The sequence below is a fragment of the Lutzomyia longipalpis genome, chromosome 1 (assembly GCF_024334085.1).
Source record: "Lutzomyia longipalpis isolate SR_M1_2022 chromosome 1, ASM2433408v1".
Classification (NCBI taxonomy): Eukaryota; Metazoa; Arthropoda; class Insecta; order Diptera; family Psychodidae; genus Lutzomyia; species Lutzomyia longipalpis.
Window position 1 is genome coordinate 1,188,699 of NC_074707.1, and position 21,075 is coordinate 1,209,773.

The 21,075-nt window shown below is 37.6% G+C and overlaps 1 protein-coding gene across 1 annotated transcript; it reads left to right on the forward strand.

The window, feature by feature from the left end:
* Nucleotides 1-20,627, forward strand: LOC129786354 (protein Skeletor, isoforms B/C-like). The gene is made up of 8 exons (XM_055821299.1): nucleotides 1-339; nucleotides 4,728-4,877; nucleotides 10,964-11,311; nucleotides 11,391-11,650; nucleotides 13,351-13,450; nucleotides 16,861-17,045; nucleotides 17,130-17,849; nucleotides 17,910-20,627. Exons 1-8 carry the CDS (start codon nucleotides 288-290, stop codon nucleotides 19,863-19,865), a joined length of 3,771 nt encoding a protein of 1,256 aa, XP_055677274.1. The 5' UTR covers nucleotides 1-287; the 3' UTR covers nucleotides 19,866-20,627.
* Nucleotides 20,628-21,075: the final 448 nt, after the last annotated feature.

Genomic DNA, 21,075 nt, shown 5'->3' on the forward strand with positions numbered 1-21,075 from the left:
ACGGCTGACCGCACTTTTGTTCAGTCTTCGATGGTCTTCAGCACCATTCGGATGAGTTCTCCACCTCACAGTGCCTTGTAGAAAAAGTTGCTTCTCACATAAGATTTGTGATCTCCGTGCATATTTGTTTCTTCACCTCAACATACAGAAGTGTTGTCTATGTTGGTTGGTTTTGTGATCTCATTTTTGGTGCTACTGTGTCAAGAGAGTGATTTTAAATAAAAAAAAAGAACGTACAAAAGGAAACTTTTCTGGTGATCACCGTGCATCCACAGGACAGCAACAAAATGATGAGCTACAGGGATTTGCTCGGATTAATCTGTGGAATATTCTTAACATGTAAGTTCGGTTCGCGAGTAAAGATTTTTGAGATGATTGGTGTGCACGGTGTTGCATAATGCTATGCTGGAGTACCCGAAAAAAAAGAAGGCACACCGAGCGAGAGGAATAATGGACATATTAAATATATGAATTTAATTTGCAATCGATGCCGTTGTGCAATTTATACTTCGTGAACGCCGAGAGATAATAAAGATGGCATAGCGATGGCATTTAAAGTGAGTCCAAAATGATGAGCTGCGTTGCTCACAGTCAGTGTATGTAGCTAGCTTTTTTTTTTGCCAATTTTCACACTTTTTTCCCAACTCGCGTTAAGTGAGAAAGAAACCGTGCTTTTCTAACCCAAATCTCCCGCTTCATGAGAAGGATTTTCAGCTGTGAGCACTGAAGCGTACACGGATGGGGTTCTCCATCCAGCAGTATTAATGTCTGAAAGTCACTGACACAGTTCTTAAGTGCGAGGTTTTTTTTCCTCCTCACTTTGCCCTCCCTCATCATATTGCATACTGTTGTGTCAGGTAATTGTTTTATTAGTTAGCACCATCAGTTTGAGAAGATAATCTAACTATGGGCTACTGATTTCCTGCATCGCATTCACGCTCCCGCAATATCTGCACGCGAGGTAGATCTCTTCTGTTTAACTGCAAAATCTTTGGATTTTCTTCAAGTTTTGAGAATTTATTTCTCATGAATTAATAGACAAATATTCGATTGTGAATGAAAAGCTTGCGAAAAGCTCTCTAAATGAGGTAAAAAGATATCCTGAAAGGATGCGCAGGATGTTAATCTCCATCAACGATTGATGGATCAATTCAAATGAAAGCTTTTAATTCTCATCAGAGCTTTCAAAGCTCCTTTATGTTTTAGTGTTGGAGATTTTTTTACAGAATTTAAAATTAGGAAAAAATATTAAAAGAATTATATGCAAAACTAAAGTTTCTTCACCAAGCCACTCACCATCTTTCCATCTTGGTGGATTTATCGTTGAGTTGATTATAAAAGAAGATGCTTTATTAGATTTTCTTCCGTTTGCTGCCCTCAATGGCGTATCTTTCTGGGTAGTTTAGCAAACACTCGTGCATCTGATTGTTGTTTTTTTTTCCTCCTTTAGTTTGCAAACAAGATAAAGAAGCAATAAGAAAATTGATGTGGCTAATTTTCTTCTTCTTCTCTAATTGCAATCACAAAGAGATGTGTGACAATTAAGAAGGAGGAAAAGAAAGTAATACACGCACCAAGATTTTAATCCGACACTTGTAAAATTGAGCCAATTGATGCTCCTTTGAATTTTATCAAAAAAAAGAAGATATTTGAGCGGGAGGGGTCACCCTCATTTGAATGGCCCATAATTGGTACCTATAAGCTCTCGATGGGGCCGAAGAAATCCACCGAGTGACACACTCTCTTGCTCATTAATTCGATACGAATGGCACAAATAGGAAGATTGTTAGAGAGGAAGTCTCTTCTGGGTGCTATGGCTTCTCAATAAGTCATTGAAGTGTGTGTGTGTTTTTTTTGCCGCTGCTGGGACATGCGGCGAGCTTATTTCCAAATGGAATTTAATTGCAATTGTTGCGAAGAGTAAGAAATTGTGATTTACGTGAGAATGGCCCGAAGAGTTGGTCGGTTGAACAATGGTATTCTTTTTCACAAAAAAAAAAAACTCTCGCGGGCTTTTTTCTGCATAAGCTCTACAAAGTTTTTCTATATGCTTTTGTGTGAAGATCTTAAAGCTACTTTGTTGGGGGGATTGAGAGAGATTTCTTGTGAATGACCACTCGATGGAAATCTTTGCTTATTTTCTTTCTCTCTTGAAGAAAAAAAAATACAAACTGTAGGATGTCCCTGTGATGGGGTCAAAACACAATACGGAGTCCTCCTGTGAAGTGGATTTTTTTTCGTGTATCTTTGCAATGTGGATAAGAGTCTAGACAAATATACAATTGAAGGCGCGCTTTAAATCTGGAGAAGCAATTTCACAGCTCAAGTGTGCATTTTCAATTGGGAAGGAGAGGTAGAAGGTGAACACCGCGAAAACCAGCTCTTTGACATTTAACCACACTGCATCACAATTTGAATAAATTGTACAATCTAACGCATTTTACGAATTTCTTCATAAATTCCAGTGAATTCTCTCAAGCAACTCCCAGTATAAAAATTTTGTGAATTTAACTTTTAATAAGTAGGAGGTAAGGTACCTACTCAAAATTACTTTATCAAGAAATACTATTAATTAATTCGTCAATTTATTTAAGAAAAAAATAGTTTTAGTGACTTTCCATTCATGGAATGAATTTCAAAAAAAGCCTCAAATAAGGTTTAAAAAAAACTGAAGGGAGAAACTTCGAAATAATTTCATTTTGAACTGGAAGTAGTTCAAATTTGGACAAAAAGTCAATCAATCAATCATAAATGAAATTCTTCACATTCTCAATTAATAATTCATCAGCAGTACGCTGGGAGAATTTCCACAAAGAATGCTGAATCAATAAGAGACCTTGCAGTATATTTAGGCGCCAATTGGTAGCACGTGGTTGAGAAGTTCCATTTGGAGACTCTCACGGGGAAGCACGCAGGTGGATTCATTGCATTTCGAGACCACGCGATTACTTTTCACTGACGTGCCCCTGATTCCACTTATCATGCGCAAAGTATGGCAAACTCACCGCGAGATTTCACACCTGACTCCCCACAGTTGTGTTTTTGATCAACCATTTGGATCTCCTCAATCTCGTGGACCGATGATGGTGCGGAAATTAATTTTCCCAGCGAATGCTTCCACTGCAATGGGCCAAGGAATTGAGATTAATCGCGAGACATGCAATGATTTAGTGGGTGCATGGTCATGAAAGTACTTTTTTATTAATTCGCAATTTTGTTAAGGATCATTAAATTCCATGGCTGCACTCTATTTTGCTTCATTGGGTTCACCTGCTATTGCCTACACCTCACCTGGAGAAAGAGCATCGGTGAATCTTCCCTTTTTTCCCGTAAATCGTCAAAATGCTAATTTGAGACGAGTCGATGGAAATATGTGAGATTCCATAACTGGATTGAGATTCACTGTAATGAAGATGAGTATGTTGCAGAATCTTCAGAGCCACGCCAGCTTCTTGTCTTGGTGACCACTCGAAGAAGCGACTGTACCGTTACCCGTCTGTTTCAATGAAAATTCCCCGAGATTCATATAAAACGCACAACCGTTGATAACTCTCTCCACATCATACCCGATCTCGCATCCACCAGAAAAAAAATTCCTCCTCATGACATTTTCATCCCATTCATGGAAAGGATTTTTTCACATTTCCGCCCTCGTCAACAGAAATTGCAGAGAGAGAGGCATTTGAATTGCAAATTGGAACGCAATCTTCATAATTTCCTACCAAACTCCGCTTCACGTTGCTCTGCCCAGGGATTGATGTTGGCGCAAATGGTTCACATTTCTGTGTGCATGTTTGTGAAAGAAATAGAACAACTTTATGGCGGATTGGTACATAGAGAGAGAGAGACTTTATGACTCTTTTTTAGTGCTTGATATCACCTTAATTTCTCCCGAGAATATTTCATGCTGAAAATCTTCCTTCTTTTTTTAAGGGGTTCTCTGGGAGAATTTTGCCATAAAAGTACAGGGTGGATTTTTTGTACATTACCTTCGGTTATAAAGCTCTTTTTTATTAACTAAAAATATTTTGCTAAAAATGATTTATTTTAACTTAAATACATGCAGTCTTTTTAAGAAAGTTCTTCAAAATATTTTTGCAGTTAAAATTTTCCTCACAAATTAAAAGTTTTCATTCATAAAAGAAGAAATTACAAAAAAGGATTAAACGTTAAAATATTGTTTTTCTAAGCTGTTCTTAATCCATTTTCATTGTCTTTTAAATAAAAAAAAAGTCTCAAAACATCTCCTTAATTGATTTCTGACTACTCTCCTAAAAAAACAAATTAATTAATTTTTATCTAAAAAATCCAAAATGATGACAGTGGGTAAGCAAAAGTGTAGAGAATGAGCTCATCCCGTTGTATGGGGTTTTGTGTACGATGGCAAATGGGACAGTGGGTCTCTATGGTGATCAACATGCGAGAATACTTGAAGATTCATTGAGAGACACGGTCATAAATTGAGTGGCAGAAAAATTATCTATGCGATACGATCTGTTGTCCAGGTGGAGGGAAGAAAATCAGCGAGAATTAATTGTTAACAGGTGTAAGATAATCTCTCACCATCTTTTTTTTGCCCCTCTGCGATGACATAATTTTCAGTGCGTTTCACCATGTTTTTCCTCTCGCTCGTGTTTGCATGATTAATGCGAAAAGAGATGTTTGGTGCTATTTAAAAAAAAAAAATAAAAGCTCCCTCCTAAAATGATTGTTTTCTTTCTCTGCAGATATCCAGGTGACACAGGCCCAACAAGGATACTATGGCATCAAGATTGGGGCACTATCGCAGCTACATCATGGTGTATCTGGGGATGTGTACGCTGTGGATGCGAGGACTATCTTCCTCAAGAATTTCAACTACGACGGCGAAGGACCAAGTAAGATTAATCTCTAGCACTGAATAAGGCGAATAAGGGTGTTCGTTGATAAATTTATTTGAATTTCAAAAGGGGGTGACACCATAGAGTGTGGGTGGGTGGGACTATGTATAGGAGAACTTTGGGATTGGGGGGTTTTAAGTACCTAATATAAATCTAAAATACAAAAAAACACGTGGAAAAGGGAGACATTTTTGTTTCTATTTGTCTTACAACAAAAGTAAAAAAAAACATTTTGGGGTAAGAAATCGCAAAGAAGACGCAGAAGAGAATGGAAACAGGTCTGGGCAGCTTGTCTTTTATAATATAAAACAACACACAGTGGCAAGCAACTCATGAATCATCTTATCAGTGAATGTGATTAAGAAGATTGTCCGTGTCTTGTTTCTTCTTTTTTATGAGGGTGATTAAATTGATGTTAAAATCTTCCCAAAGAAGAAATTATCAAACGTAAATCATCCTGTTCCTCTGACCCCGCTGTGTGAGAATCCGAAAAAATGGATATTTTGCTGGGACAGACTCAGTGGCAGTTTCTTGTCCCCCAAAACACGCGCTTTGCCATTGACGCAATAGCTTCCAGGCTGGGTAAACCACACACACACAGAATCTTTTTTCACCAAATCTCACTCAAAGATCTGTTTTTATTGTTTGGTAATCGGATGAGATTGTCTTCTCATGTCAATTTGCATTTGCTATGCCAATCGGTGAGTTATGAGTAAATCAATATTTAAAGAGTGGTCACTCCTAAAGTTCAAGGCGTTGCATTGTCGTAGCCAAGATCACATGCCAATCAATTTTCACAAAAATTCATCTCATAACTAATCAATTTTTGGGCAGAGTTTTATGTCAAGAAAAAGCTTTCGCAGCCAAATACATTTGGTGCTTTTTATTGCTGCTTTTTTTTGTCATAGCCAAAGGCTAAATAAGCGGCAAACCGCGAATTTCCTCATACACAGCATCTTGAGAAAGAGATTCCCTCTTCTGACACACTTTTCTACGTGTTCAGAGACACCGTGTCAAATTTTCTTATGATTCCCATTAATTTGTAAACTCATCTAAAATGCCTCAAAATGGTGAGAAATTGAAAGTGTGAAATTCTTCTGTTAAACCGAAATATTTTTCCACCAATTAACTTCATGTCGTTCTCTTTTTTGTGAACACGAGGTGCTTGCAATTATATCTCACTCTACCATGGCATGGCACCTCAACAAAACGTCTCCATTTAAGTGTTTTTACTTTAATTAAAAACACAACTAAAATCACAAACCGGCATGACGTGCACAACTAATTCGACCGTCTTGAGTGTGTTTTTATGAGTTTCATGCAATGAGCTTTTAATTTTGTTTTGTTTATCTCTCTCCCCAAGACATTTCATGATGCTCTCTTCATGAATTTTTTTTGTAGCATGAAAAAATGCAATTGCCATGCTAATTAATTGATAACTTTTTTTCAGTTTGTTTATCATATTTCTTACTTTAAAAACTTTCATAATTATGTAGAGAGTGATGCAAGTTTCTTAATAATAAATTCTTAAATTTAAGAAGATTTTTTTTGCAATATCTTAATATCTGCAATAATGGTGCTATTCACGAATCTCATGTAAAGAAAATATGACATTTTTTCCTGACATTTTTTTGTTATTCCCTCTCACTCCACCTAATGTGTTTCCCTATCTTCATGTCTTCTCGCTCGGACTTATAAATTTTGAATTTTTTGTTCTATTCTTCGCCGAGCTGAACATTTTTTTCCAACATTCTTTTCTGGGCACTCAACATGTTTTTTTTCATTTCGTGTTATTTTCTCAGTATTTGGGGATATTTTTCCATTGAAAAGTGAAAATTGTCTTTGAAAATTTATGGTTATTTAGCGGCCAAATATGTGAAAATGTGCGAAGTGAAAAGTCAAAAAATTCTTTCCCTGACCAATTTTTACGGGATATTTTACTGGATTTTCAACACACAAATCACTTTCTGCAGGCTTTTTGGACCTTCTTACAGGTTATCTGCATACGGAAGGTCTGCCTGAGTAAAAAGCCAATTTTTACTTTTCCATGGAAAAATACCCCAAATACTGGGAAAATTGGACGCACAAAAAATTTCAAGCGTCATGAAAAATATAAATGTAAATGCAAATTAAAATATAACGGTAAAATATAAATATATATAGCAGCATAGTATAGATTAATAAGAAAAGGGAATGTACATGGTAAGTTTCACTTACGGGCTGTGATTCTTCCTTCAGAGGCCAAGTTAAATATATGTAAATGCAAAGTCTAATAGATAGCTGCAGAGTATGGATTAATCAGAAAAGGGAATGTACTGGTAAGTTTCACTTACGGGCTGTGATTCTTTCTTCAGAGGTCAGTCTAAGTGTGATATTTGATATAAGTTTGGTGGTGCAAACTCTGGGGGAAGGCTAACTCGCGCATTGGCTGTGATTCGTGGCGCGAGTCATCCTTCCCCAGAGTTTGCACCACCAAACTTATATCAAATATCACACTTAGACTGACCTCTGAAGAAAGAATCACAGCCCGTAAGTGAAACTTACCAGTACATTCCCTTTTCTGATTAATCCATACTCTGCAGCTATCTATTAGACTTTGCATTTACATATATTTAACTTGGCCTCTGAAGGAAGAATCACAGCCCGTAAGTGAAACTTACCATGTACATTCCCTTTTCTTATTAATCTATACTATGCTGCTATATATATTTATATTTTACCGTTATATTTTAATTTGCATTTACATTTATATTTATATACCTTATATATAAGGCGCCCCGCTTCGCGGGGCGCCAAATAGTTAGCGTACTAATTAAACATGCAACTATATATATTTATATTTTACCGTTATATTTTACTCTGCATTTATATTCATATGCCTTGGCGCCCCGCTTCGCGGGGCGCCTAAGAATTTACGTATTAATTAAATAAATAATTAAAACCCTTATATCTCCTGAACGGCTCCATAGATTTTCTTAAATGACCTATCGTTGGAAAGGTCTTGACCTCAGCTATAACATACTGAAATTTTAACGAAATGCATAGTATAGTTTTTGAGATATTTAGACTTAAAAATTCTGGATATGCAAAATATTGACTTTACGGCCTCTTGCGGTCATTTCTCGAAATTGCAATGTTCTAGACATTTGTAGGGCTACACGAAACCTTTTATTTGCGCTTGAGTTGATCAAAATCGGACCTGTAGAACCCGAGATATTACATGCTAACTTTGGAAGGCTATATCTCGAGAACGGCGACATAGATTTTCTTCATTTTTGGCATGGAGCTAGATAATATAGTCAGCTATAACATATTAAAATTTGAAGAAAATGCATAGTGCAGTTTCCGAGATATTCATCGAAAACTCATCGAAAATTTTGTTTTTGATTTTTGGCCCCCTAGCGGTCACTTTTGGAACTTCCGATGTTCTAAAGAGTTGTAGGGCTTGTTGAGATCTTTCGTTTGAGCCCAAGTTGATCAAAATCGGTCAAGCCGTTCTTGAGTTATGGCCGATTTTCGATGAAAAATTGTGACGGCCATATTGGCTAAACGGCTTGACCGATTTTTGAAAATGAGGCATCGTTGGAAAGATCTTGATGGCCCCTACAACATATCAAAATTTCAGACCTCTAGCTATAACATAGGCTGAGATATAGGCAAAACAAAATTTAGGGGTTATCCAAAATGGCGGACGGAGGGGTGGGGGGGAGGATTTGACCTCACCATGAGACGACATCAGGTCGATATACTAACTTTGCCGTTGACCGCAAGTCTCTATCTATTACCGTTCTCTTGCAATTAAGCGTCAAACTCCGGCCGGCCGGCCGGCCGGCCGGACGGCCGGCCGGAAGGCCGGAAGAAATTTTTTTTGACATACGTTTTTTGGAATGTGGGGACCCTAATTCGTGCTCATCCCGAGTTTGAGCCCGATCTGACGACTTTGCATTTTAGGTGGTACACAGAAGCTGTGCTATTCTTTTCTTCGAAAGAATCACAGCTAAAAAATCAAATACAATTTTTTTATTACTATGCACAAGTATACAATCGTATAGTGAAGGCCCCTATTATTTATTGAACGTAATGATAATTGCGTCAAAATTTATGAATTTTTCGGTGTAATTTCTCGATTTTTTTTTCAATTTTACAAGAAACACGTAGTGGGCATCACTAACTAGGGGCCCCGTGCCAAACGAATCCCTCACCCTCGCCAGGAAATGAACTTTCACGCATTTTTTTTAAACATTTAACGAAAACACGTAAAAGTTTTAAGTTTTTCCGGGAAATTTTCCGATTCATACATTCAGTTTCAGCTCATACATATTATGGACACCTGTAACAAGGGGCTCCATGCCAATGGAGCGCCCCAGATCCAACGGAGAATGATTTTTCATGAATATTATACAATATTTCATCATATTGAGCAAGCATCACATCTTAGTGAGTTTTCTAGTGCAATTTCCCAATTCAGATCTTTAATTCTACCGAAAACATAGAGTGGACTTCCCTGACAAGGAACCCCATGCCAAAGAAGCACCATATTCCCACTAGGGAAGGACCATTCATTTGACTCAATTAACCTTTCACGTCTGTCAATATTTTGCGAATTTTCAGTTGAATAAAACGGAAAACTTACCTGATGCGAGCCCCTGGACTTCCTCCCTGGCCAGTCTTCTCCTTGACACCACCTTCCATCACACAATTTCACTAATTAAACCTCCTTTTAAAGAAAATTCCTGCTCGTAAGGAACAACGTGTTTTCTTCACTTCTAATTTGACACTACAAAAATGTTTCAATGAACAATAAAACAAATTGTGTGAAATGAGCATGAAATATCAATAAAACAAAAATAAAATTTATTATGCATAAAATGCTATGTACATAAATAAATTTGCACTGAACAATATAATTCATGTGTACATTATGTGTTCTATCTGAAGGGAGACTTAGGGGAGGGGGGGATTAATATGGCCATTCGAAATCACCTGACACTTAGACTTAAAAATTTTGGATATGCAAAATATTTACTTTAGCGCTTCTTGTGATAATTTCTCGAAGTTGCAATGTTCTAGACATTTGTAGGGTTTAGCGAAACCTTTTATTTGCGCTTGAGTTGATCAAAATCGGACTTGTAGAACCCGAGATATGACATGCCAACTTTAGAAGACTATATCTCGAGAACGGCGACATAGATTTTCTTCATTTTTGGCATGGAGCTAGATAATATAGTCAGCTACAACATATGAAAATTTGAAAAAAATGCATCGTGTAGTTTTCGAGATATTCATCGAAAACTCATCGAAAATTTTGTTTTAGATTTTTGGCCCCCTAGCGGTGATTTTTGAAACTTCCGATGTTCTAGAGAGTTGTAGGGTTTGTTGAAATCTTTCATTTGAGCCCGGGTTGATCGAAATCGGTCAAGCCGTTTTCGAGTTATGATCGATTTTCGATAAAAAATTGTGGCGGCCATATTGACTAAACGGCTTGACCGATTTTCGAAAATAAGGTATCGTTGGAAAGGTCTTGATGGCCCCTACAACATATCAAAATTTCAGACCTCTAGCTATAATAGGGCCGGAGATATAGCGAAAACAAAATTTAGGGGTGTTCCAAAATGGCGGACGGAGGGGTGGGGGGGTGGATTTGACCTCACCATCAGACGACATCAGGTCGATATACTAACTTTGCCGTTGACCGCAAGTCTCTATCTATTACCGTTCTCTTGAAATTATGCGTTGTACTACGGACGGCCGGACGGACGGACGGACGGCCGGAAAAAAATTTTTTTTGACATACGTTTTTTGGAATGTGGGGACCCTAATTCGTGCTCATCCCGAGTTTGAGCCCGATCTGAAGACTTTGCATTTTAGGTGGTACACAGAAGCTGTGCTATTCTTTTCTTCGAAAGAATCACAGCTAAAATGTCGTGAACATGCGCCAGAGAAAGACGAAAGATAGGGAAATACATTAGGGAGAGTGAGGGAATGGAAAAAAAGTCATGATCATTTTTTTACATGAGATTCGTGAATAGCACCATAACACATTCAACATTTTATGATGTTCTTTTAATTCTTCTCCCATAAAGCTGCTTACTTCTACGTGGGCAACTCGAGGCGCCCTACAAATCAAGGTGCCTGGCGCCTGAGGGATGAGCGTGGGAGTACCGGAGTCCTGAGGCGGTACAGAAATAAGGACATCACCCTATCCCTACCCGAAGGGAAGACTCTGCGCGACATTAAATGGTTTTCCGTGTGGTGCGATGAGTTTGCTGTGAATTTTGGCGATGTGACCATCCCGAAGAATTTGGACTTCCCACGTCCCCAGAAGATTGGAGCTCTTGCCGGGGTGCATAGTGTGGGTTCCGATAACATTGTCATTGTGGACGCTCAGACACTCCTTGTACCGAACTTCAATTACGATGGCGAAGCGCCAGGTAAATTCAATCGCTGATGACTTCCTTTTGCACATCCTAAATCTCATTCATCTCGCGCTTGCACTTTCTCGCGCAATAGATGCCAAATTCTGGGTGGGTCGAGGACCGAAGCCATCTCCACATGGCATTAGGATTCCCGATGAGAATGGCAAGGAGACACCACTGCGGAAGTACGAGCGAAAGACGATTGTCCTCACGTTGCCCGGGGAGCTTACAGTGTTCGACATTAACCACTTTGGGGTGTGGTGTGAGGCCTTCACGGTGGACTTTGGGCATGTGAGGATACCCGAGGGTATTGTGGTGCCACCGTCGCTCAAGATGCTGGGTGTGAGTCCGCAGGTAATGCACGGAAGATACTAAAAATTTCACATAATTTATCCAATTTCTCGCTAAAACACTTTTTTACATTTTTTTTATACCTAAAGTTAGTATTCTGTTGACATTTTTTTTTACATAATAATATGTTATTTCTCCGGTTACAATAAGGAAGAATCTCTTTTCTACGAAGGGAGGAGTTTGAGATTTAATCTTCTATTTAAACGGGATGAAGGAAAGTTTTCTTTTGAATTTTATTTTGGTCACTTTCCCAAGCGAATCAATTTTAAAGCAAGCAAAATGTTTCAATAATAATAAAATTGTTAATTAACATATAAACGAGATTAATAATGGAGGGAAATTGTCAATGAAAATCATTGGAAAATTTTCGCATTATGTCAAAATATATAATTTCGGCTCTCTAATTACCCAAATGAATGACGAAAAGCTCTCTTTTAGCACAAAACATTTTCTAAATCGATTGGCACATAACCCTCCCACCCTACCCCACTGTCCGCAACATGGGAAAGAACAAAACATTAACCATCATATTTCCCAAAATTTTGGGGCGAATGAACAACATTGAATGAGATTTTCAAATTGCAATTAATTCAAAATTGGCAGAAACGTCCGCGCGCGCGTTGATTGCCTTCATGGATGGTAATGATGGGTGATTAAATTTGCATATAGTAATTAAATTTAATAACTCTACCTTCTGCTGGGACAAAAAGTATCTCGTGGGTGTATCGTTTTTCAATTGCGTCAATTTGTGACACAAATTCTTGCCTCCCAAAGCTTCAGGCTGATAAAATCTTTTTTTTTTTTTTTTTGAAAAATTCAGTGTTAAAAAAAATGTTTTTCGATTTAAAAAAAATTATTTAATTATTTAAGAGATTCTTTTGCCTTTAACCATTTGAAAAAAAAAAAGTTTTTTATAATAAAAATAAAATTAGTTGAGCGCTAAAAATTTATAAATAAATGAACTTTAAAAAACCAAAATGAAAAATTGTTTCCTTTTCTGCTCAATTTAGAGGTTGTTGTTGATTTCTCTTCCACATTTTTTTTGTGTTTGACCGTTTTTACTAACAGTTTGTTTATTTTTTTTTTGACAAAAATATATGCTTGAAAGCTCGTCATCAAACTAATTTTTTGTGTTGTGTTCACCAAAGTTCTTTCTATTGATTTTTCTCATTTTGCAAATAAAAATCTCGCGCGCTGAATGACGCGTAGATTTAATATTTTTTCTAGTTTATTTGGAAATTAATTTTGTGTATCAGAGATAAAGAAAGCAAACAATTTTTCATTTGACTCACTCGCATGGCTTCCGATGAAGCTCCCTCTAACCATGAAGTATTTTGAGTATATTTAATAAATCATCCTCTTAACGATGCTATATTTGCCAAAGATAATCGACATCAATACTAAAAGGCTTTTTGCAATATTTCTTTTTTTATTCCAATCAATGAAATGCCATTTTTTCTCCATCTTTTGCATGTTGATTGTTTTTCTTCTTTGCTTCTCTTCTGCATTTTTCATTTCGTATGACGTACTTGTAATACCTACATACATAATATATATTCTATATTACTGGCAAATCTTTGATGTTGCAAACTAACAAAGAAATGGGTAGTGGAATTTATTTATGATGTTGCTAAAGTACTTTTTCTCGTGCGGAGGGGGTGCTTGAAAAGAGTAACATGTCTTCTTACATTCTGAAATTGCAGTCAAAACTGAATTGTGAAGTTCTTTTCGATGATTTGGCATTCGAAGTGAGGTGGGCTGTTGCAGGCGAAAGTGTTGTAGTGCAATTGGTGGCGAAACTTGGTAAGTTGCCAGAGAAATGTATAAACCAATACAGAATATTTCCTTGTTTGGATTGTGAAGGAAGAAAGGACCAAATTGTGAGCCAAAATCTCGTTGGGTTATTGCAAAAGTATTTTTAGCAATTGATTTACCTATATGTACGTATATAGCGACTGAAAGCTTTATGCTATAGGTAGCATGGAAAATGAAAAAAAAATAATTTTCTTAACAAAAAACGTTTAACTTAAATAAAAAAAGATTTCAATTTTTTGTTGATATTTATGTAAATTTTAAATTTATTTTCCCAACGGAAAAAAAACCGAAAAATTCTTTTGCAAAAACCCAAAAGAGCAGATTTAATCCCATGTACTTACAATGATCCTTGATATAAAACGCCATATATGTATGTGGAGAGGATGCAGCAAACATTGCGATAAAATCCATCCTCATGGACCAAAAGCCATATCTGCTGCAGGTATTGATTGACCAAATATGAGAGTGTGAGAGAGAGATCCCAAATGGGCAAGGCTAGAAAAATTGCACAATACCCCACATTAATCATCATTCGGTGGCGATAGGCGCGAAAAATTGCATAGATATTGTGAGATTTTATACCTCCACCATCACTAACTCGCGCTCGATGCAGTTACGGGACCATGCGTGATTATTTAACGCACAACAATGCCGGGTAATCGCACAAGTCATTCGCCTCTTTAGTGGTTTCCCACGCAGAAAGTTGCGGCTCTTTTCGCCTTTTGTTGAGATGGCTCAAGATGCAAAAATACCTCTTTCATCACATCTGCAGCTGCTTTTTTTTACGAAGAGAACTCGCTGGTTGGCTTCTCACCCACAACTCTGCAGAAATATTGCAATGTGATATGCCAAACAAACGGCAACACATTCTCTGCAAATTGCTCCATAAGGTCGCTAAAGACGTGCCAATTTACATAGATTATGATCGTTGCTTTTTTTCTGAGAGAGTAAAATTAATCGCCATCATTTTCCAAAAATTTACATAAAATTTGCAAGAATTTGCAAAGTAAAAGTGTTTGGTGACTTTATGTGATAAAAAAAATCATATTCATGGACAAGTTTTCTTGAAGATGTTTTATACTGATTAATCGTCTCTCACTTTTCTCATTTGTCCCAATTTTATTGTTTGTGTTAACTTGTAATGAGTTGTTTAAAAAAATCAGAAAGAAAGATTTAAGGAGATTATCTACGATATTTTATGTAAAGATTTAGATTTATTGTTATAGGAAAACCCATAATTTAAGAAAATAATCGGAAAAACGTGTAATATTGTAAATGAGGTTCAAAAAACAATAAGAAATCGTTAAGAAGATTTCCTATTTTCCTCTTGAATCTGAAGACCAATGATGTCATTGTTCTAGTTTTAGGATCTTTCAATATTTGAAGTTTTTATGCTAATTCTTCGTCCGTGCATGATTTTGGCAAGGAAATTTTAGGCTTCATTCTTTAAAAATCTAAAAAATCCCCAGTGACGTCATTGTTCACATTTTCAGGAATATATCAGTTGACTTATTTTAGCAGATTTTAATAAAAAATGGAAAATATTTTTGGGAACTTCCAATTATGTTTCTATTCTCCACAAGATCATGCGTATCTCGACTTTTCCCTCTAACCAATAATTTTTCAACACACAAATGAATAAACTCCTTTTTCGGAAAAATTTTCCTCTTAATTAACAATGCTAATCATAACATCTAAATTATATGCAATTAATTTATTTCAATTAATAAATTTTTGTACGCAAAATTAAAAACTTAATTTAATCTATAAAACAATTTCAATTGATATTCTCTAACTCTGATGATGTGCAATTATTACTACATGTTGCATTGTTATTTATGTCCATTGAAAACTTTCTTCCTGTCTTTCCTTGCCCTCTGTGCCGCGAATGGGGGGCCCCTGCCACACACACACGGAGGAGATTTATAGCACGCGTGAATCGCAAATGAAATCGAAAGTTGAGAGCATTTCAGTGGCTGTGGAAGGTCTTGCACCAGCTGGTTGAAATAAATTTTTCCCATAAGACTTGTCAACGTTTGATGCCATTGCGCGAACAATACGGCGAATGATTTGCCGTGCTATTAACCCCCGCGTTACAACTGAGCTCGTACATCACTCACGAGATTTTTTTCTGCATAATCCATTGCAAGTGATGGACGGTTGTGGATTAATGCGCTGTGTGATGTGATAACAAAAAAATATGATGTTTTACTTATCGAGACACTCAATCTCTCTGAAGTATAACTTTTCCTCCATTGCGCCCAGAGACATTCACCTGACGATGTCTCCTCGTGGTTAAGCAGATTGGGACCCAAGAGACTGTTGTTGGATTTATTGAATTGTCACTTTCACTCCCAAGGAGTTTTTGTGGCGCAATTTTTGGGGCGTTTTTTTTCAATCAATTTGAGAGAAGGAAATCGCTGGGAGCTGCTGCAGATGTATTTTGGTTTGCTTGGCCAAACAAATAATTAAGAGAAGTGAATGAGACGATAACATCGCATTGTTCAATGGTTTGAACATTCAATTTGATGCTGTGGGAGATATTAATTAAAGAGGCGAGTTTTAGGGGGCAGTAGATAGAGAGAGAGATGTGAGAATTCCCATTTAGCTGCCATTAATCACTAAGAAAACCAATAATCGTGTTCTTGCTCCAAGGAAAAATTGTTAGTATAGAAAAAAATATAATATCTCTGTAATTTCAATGCAGATTTTGAGGTAGTTGAATGCGAAATGGTATACATAATATATTATTTTATTTGGTCAATTTATGCGATACATATCTCCCAATCATAGCAAAGAAAAGCTTCAAATGATGAGCTCTACAATGAAAGCTTTAACATAAAATATATATTCAATAAGAAAATTATTTTGATCATTTCATACTTGATGACCTCGCATGTTATGTATTTTTAAGCGAGGTAAGAATAATACCTGAAGAATGTTTGTACGGAATTGTCTACAATCTCTCTCTCTCTCTATGAGCTTTAGGAAGGCTATACAATTCTCATCATCATCAATAAAATATTATATATGATTCTGAAACTTGCGACTAACCTCCGTTGTCCTCACTCACCTGGCAGATAGACAAATTTATTGCTCACACCACGCCATCAGCTGAACAGGGTCAAGATTAAGAAATTCAATTGTATATGCCCTGTCTCTCAATGGTGGCGTGTAAACAATCAATGCAGGAGATGCTAAGAGATGGAGAGAGAATAAAAAAAAAACAACAAGTCCATTGAGCAATCATTCAATCACATTAGATAGGGAGGGCAGCCTCTTTTTTTTTCTTCAGCTATATATGTACATATGTATGTACTTCTACATCTCTTGAAGACGCGGTGGAAGGAAGTGAAGTCGAATGGAAACAATAACTCAAACCCATCTTTTCACTTCAGATAACAACGAGTACATGTCTTTCGGTGTGTCTCCCGACCTGAAGAAGACCGTAATGGTGGGGGCTGATGTAGCTGTAGCATGGGTCGATAAGGTCACCGGCAAGGGGTATGCATACGATTACTTCCTCGATGACAAATCTCAATGTTCCGGACAGAGGGGAAGTTGTCCAGATTCAAAGATCAATGTAATATGCTAAATGTTAATTATTATTACTTTTATACCCTCAAGATCATTTTATTTCTTACAAAATGTTAATTTATTGTTATAGGAGAACACCAACTCCATCAGACTTCTCAATGCAGCCATGGTCAATGGATATTCTATTGTCACCTACCAACGACCTCTGAAGGCATCTGATTCTCTTGATTTGCCTATTTACACCAATGGTTCGCAAGCTATTGTATGGGCCATAGGGCCACTAAATCAACGATATGAAGTCTCCTTCCACAGTCAGTACACCAAGGGTAATCGTTTGATTGATTTTGGTCGTCAACCCATCTGGAATTGCCCAACTCCGGATTCGGATAAAACGGACGAAGAGGAATCCGTTGAGGAGGAATACTACGATAGACGCCCAAGTCGTCGTCCGGAGCATCAACCCATTGTGCAGGAACATCAACCGAATCGTCGACAAGAAATTATAGAAGCACCAAGACCTGTACCAACGCCACGACCGGCTAATAAGAATGGTGCTTGGGACATTCCACCAATTCAGTGCTATGAACCTGAAGATGGGGTATTTTATGCTCAAATGGGACCAACAGGTGGTAAGCAGGGATACCCAGCTATCACAGGACACGTTGGATGGGGCATTTCGTGGTACATCAATGGACTCCTAATTCCGGAGATTAATGTTGTTCGCGGAAAAACCTACACATTTGTCGTTGAAGGTGGTTTTGATCCTGAAATTCCCGCTAAATACCATCCATTCTACATAACAGATGATCCCGTTGGTGGCTATGAGTACAAGACACCTGAAGAGAAAGCTGTAAGGACTTAAAAAAATATATTTAGAATATTATTTTCTCATTTTTGTTCTAATTTTCAGAACGTGAGAATCTTTGCGGGTGTACATCGCTCACGGAATGGCGCAATAGCTCCCATTGGGGTTGGAAGACTCTGCAATTGGACACCAGACATTGATGGACCTGGTGCTGATGAGTATTCTTCCTTTGGAGCTTACCAGCGTAGTTTAACACTAAAATGCGATGAAGGAGAACCTGGAATCATCACATGGACTCCCGATCAGAATACCCCAGATACCGTTTACTACCAATGTTTCACCCATCGCTACCTAGGGTGGAAGATTAACGTGCTAGACACGTGCGAAGAGGCCCATCCAACTAATATTGATGAAGTTTACGCAAGCCCAGAATCAAGCGAAGGGCTCGATGCTGAACCATCAATCAGGCATGAAACGAAACTCAGGCCAACGGACAACTTCCTTCTGCAGCATGAATCAAATTTAATCAAGAATCACAACATGAATGGTTCTCCACCAAAAATTCAATTTGATCTTCAAGGCGGTAGTGACATCACAAAGCTCATATCTGATGGTATTCGTGCTGCTGAATTGCTTGAAGAGGAAATTGCAAAGCCAAATAGAACAACTACAACCACAGGGCCACCACCAAGCCCCGAATCAATGAATCAAGGGGAAGAAATCCCTAAGCAGAAGCCAAAACAGCCTGAAATTAAAATTCCTTCGCAACATTTCATTCAACCGAGTCAAGGACCGGGACTCCCTGTATTCCTACGTCCCCCACAGAGTGGACAATTTTTCAGACCAGCCAAAGTTCCAATGAGAAGGAATCCTTCTTATACATTCGAAAGAAGGCCCATTGTTAGGCCATACAGACCATATGTTGTTCCCCAACCCTCCATGCTAATTAGCCACTACCAAAAACCAATTGCACCTGCATTTCTGAGACCATTCTTGAAAGTTAAACCAGTTCCTATTAAACCCCTGGCAACAGTTTTGCTCCTTGGAGAACCGACTGAGATTAAGCCATTGCGTCAAACACCTGAGAAAAAACTCTCATCACTTCCCATGAGAATTCCCTATTTGGACAGCAATCCTATAAGTATAAAGAAAAGTGACTACCCAATGGCTAAACCCATGACAACAGGTAAACTTCCACCAGCAGTTGCGGCTAGTATTAAAGAACCAATTCTTGCTGAAAAGAAATATCCATCTGTAAAGTACTCCGTTGCAATTGACTCCAAGGAGCTCCAGTCGACGTATAAACCTGCAACAAATACGGGATTTCAGCCTGAGAAAGTTGTCGTTGAGGGAGGTTTTAAGCCAATTTTGAAGAGAAGAAAAGACGAAGAATCCGTTGAAGAAATTGAAGAGAGGCAACCCTTGAGACGAGTTGATGTTATAGCGGAAATTGATGAGGCTATCGAGGGGGATGCATTGTTCATAAATCAGGATCAAAAGAAGGACCAAGCCTTTGAACCGATGTTCATTCCATCTCCGCCTGATAGTGTGGATGACGTAGCGCAGGATACTTCATCGTCAGCTTCATCAGCAACACCAAAACCAACGGAAGATCTCAATGATTTAGCTGATTTGGCTGATATGGAATTTGAAGAGGGTGAAGATAAAATGGCCGTAGCTGCTGAACGATTTGATACCTACTACCTTCCTCCGGATAATAAGAAGCATCGTCCACAGCAAAAATATCCCGAAGGTGCTGTTGTGACTTTTGATGGGAAAGCCGTTTTGGATACATCGCTTATTAATTCAGCTCCAACAAATGAAGTTAAACAGCCCTTCTACTCGGCTGGTTTGTCAAAGACGGAACAATTGCTCAATACTCCACAATTCGGACCTTTTCGCGGAGAGATTCCACTTCAGTTCAAATCCAGTGAACCACATGGCCAAGCTCCTGTAACAGAATACTCAAATCCTCTGACAAATAGTGCTGCACCCATTTCGACGAAACTCACCCTCCTACGGGTAGATGATCCACAGATCAGCGATGAAAATGGTGGTTGAAGATGCAGTAAGAAGATGCTTTACAACTCCTCTCTTCTTCGTTTTTTTCTTAAACCTTTCTTTTAGTTAGTTGAAAATTCCTCTGCGATAGCACACATACTGCCAGGAGCCCTCTATAAAAGCATTTTTCCTACAGATTAATTTTACTTCTTTCCTTGAGATTATCACTGTATGTCCCTAACTACTGGGGGTTGTTCCATCATTTTTTTTTTAACTCGAGATGGCAATTTTTATGAAAGAATGTTCTGTAAAAAATTTGTACAATGTACAATTTAAAATAAAGGTGTTGATGAAAAAATTTTTTTTGAATTTAGAAGTATAAAGACGTATAAAAATCTATATAATATAAGTATAAAAATCTTTAGAAAGATTTTCAAAAAGAAATTCATTCTGAAAACAGAAATTTCATTCCATTTTTTTTAATTGATGTAAAGTGGATGCAGAAAGTGAAAATTAATTTGACAAAAATACCCTCAATTATTAATGCCTGAGGAAGGAGAAATAAAGCTCCGAAACGTCGCAGAAATAATAAAAGAGTATTTTCTAAAGGTCAGTTCCCGCGTTTTGACTTTTTTTTTTAAATTATTTTAAAAATCTCTTAGGAATAAATTGAAACGACTTTGGAGTAATATTTCGACCATGAAGTGTAAAAGCTCAAAGCTCAAAACTTCATCGTATAATCGGCCTATTTGTTTCAAAGCTCAGCATGGTGGCGTACAGACTTTCAACCAAGACACAAGAGAAAAGAAAGAAAACTAAAAATGTACTAAACTCGCTTTTGGCGCAATTTCAAATTGAATTCGCGAGAGCGAAAATCCGTTTAATTTTCCGCCCTTTTTTTTTTCTAAAGTTATTCCACCCCCTCAGTGTACGGTATGCTTTGCAAACTCTACAAAATTTCATTTGCTATATATCTAAAATGGGGATAACTTTCGCCGTTTCGCTCACTTCACCAGGAAATTCGACGGAAATATCCTTGAATATTGAATGTCGCCGAAGTGGTTTTTCTTTCACGCGGTTTGTTTTTTTTCACTCCTTTTCGCACCACCCTTTCTCACCCCTATATAGGGTGTGCTTCTCCTCACCTACTCTACGCAAACGAATTTTCCCACTCTCTGCTCTTGGAATTTTCACCCGTAAAAAGTTCATCGCATAAAAATTCATATAGATTTCCGATTAATCTATTTCTACGCCATTTTCTGGAAATTTA

Excerpts from the sequence above, each read along its gene's own strand:
- LOC129786354 (XM_055821299.1), top strand. The coding sequence starts at position 288 with ATGATGAGCTACAGGGATTTGCTCGGATTAATCTGTGGAATATTCTTA. Across the intron at positions 11,312-11,390 it reads TTACGATGGCGAAGCGCCAG|ATGCCAAATTCTGGGTGGGT; the intron begins GTAAATTCAATC and ends CTCGCGCAATAG. Across the intron at positions 11,651-13,350 it reads TGCTGGGTGTGAGTCCGCAG|TCAAAACTGAATTGTGAAGT; the intron begins GTAATGCACGGA and ends CTGAAATTGCAG.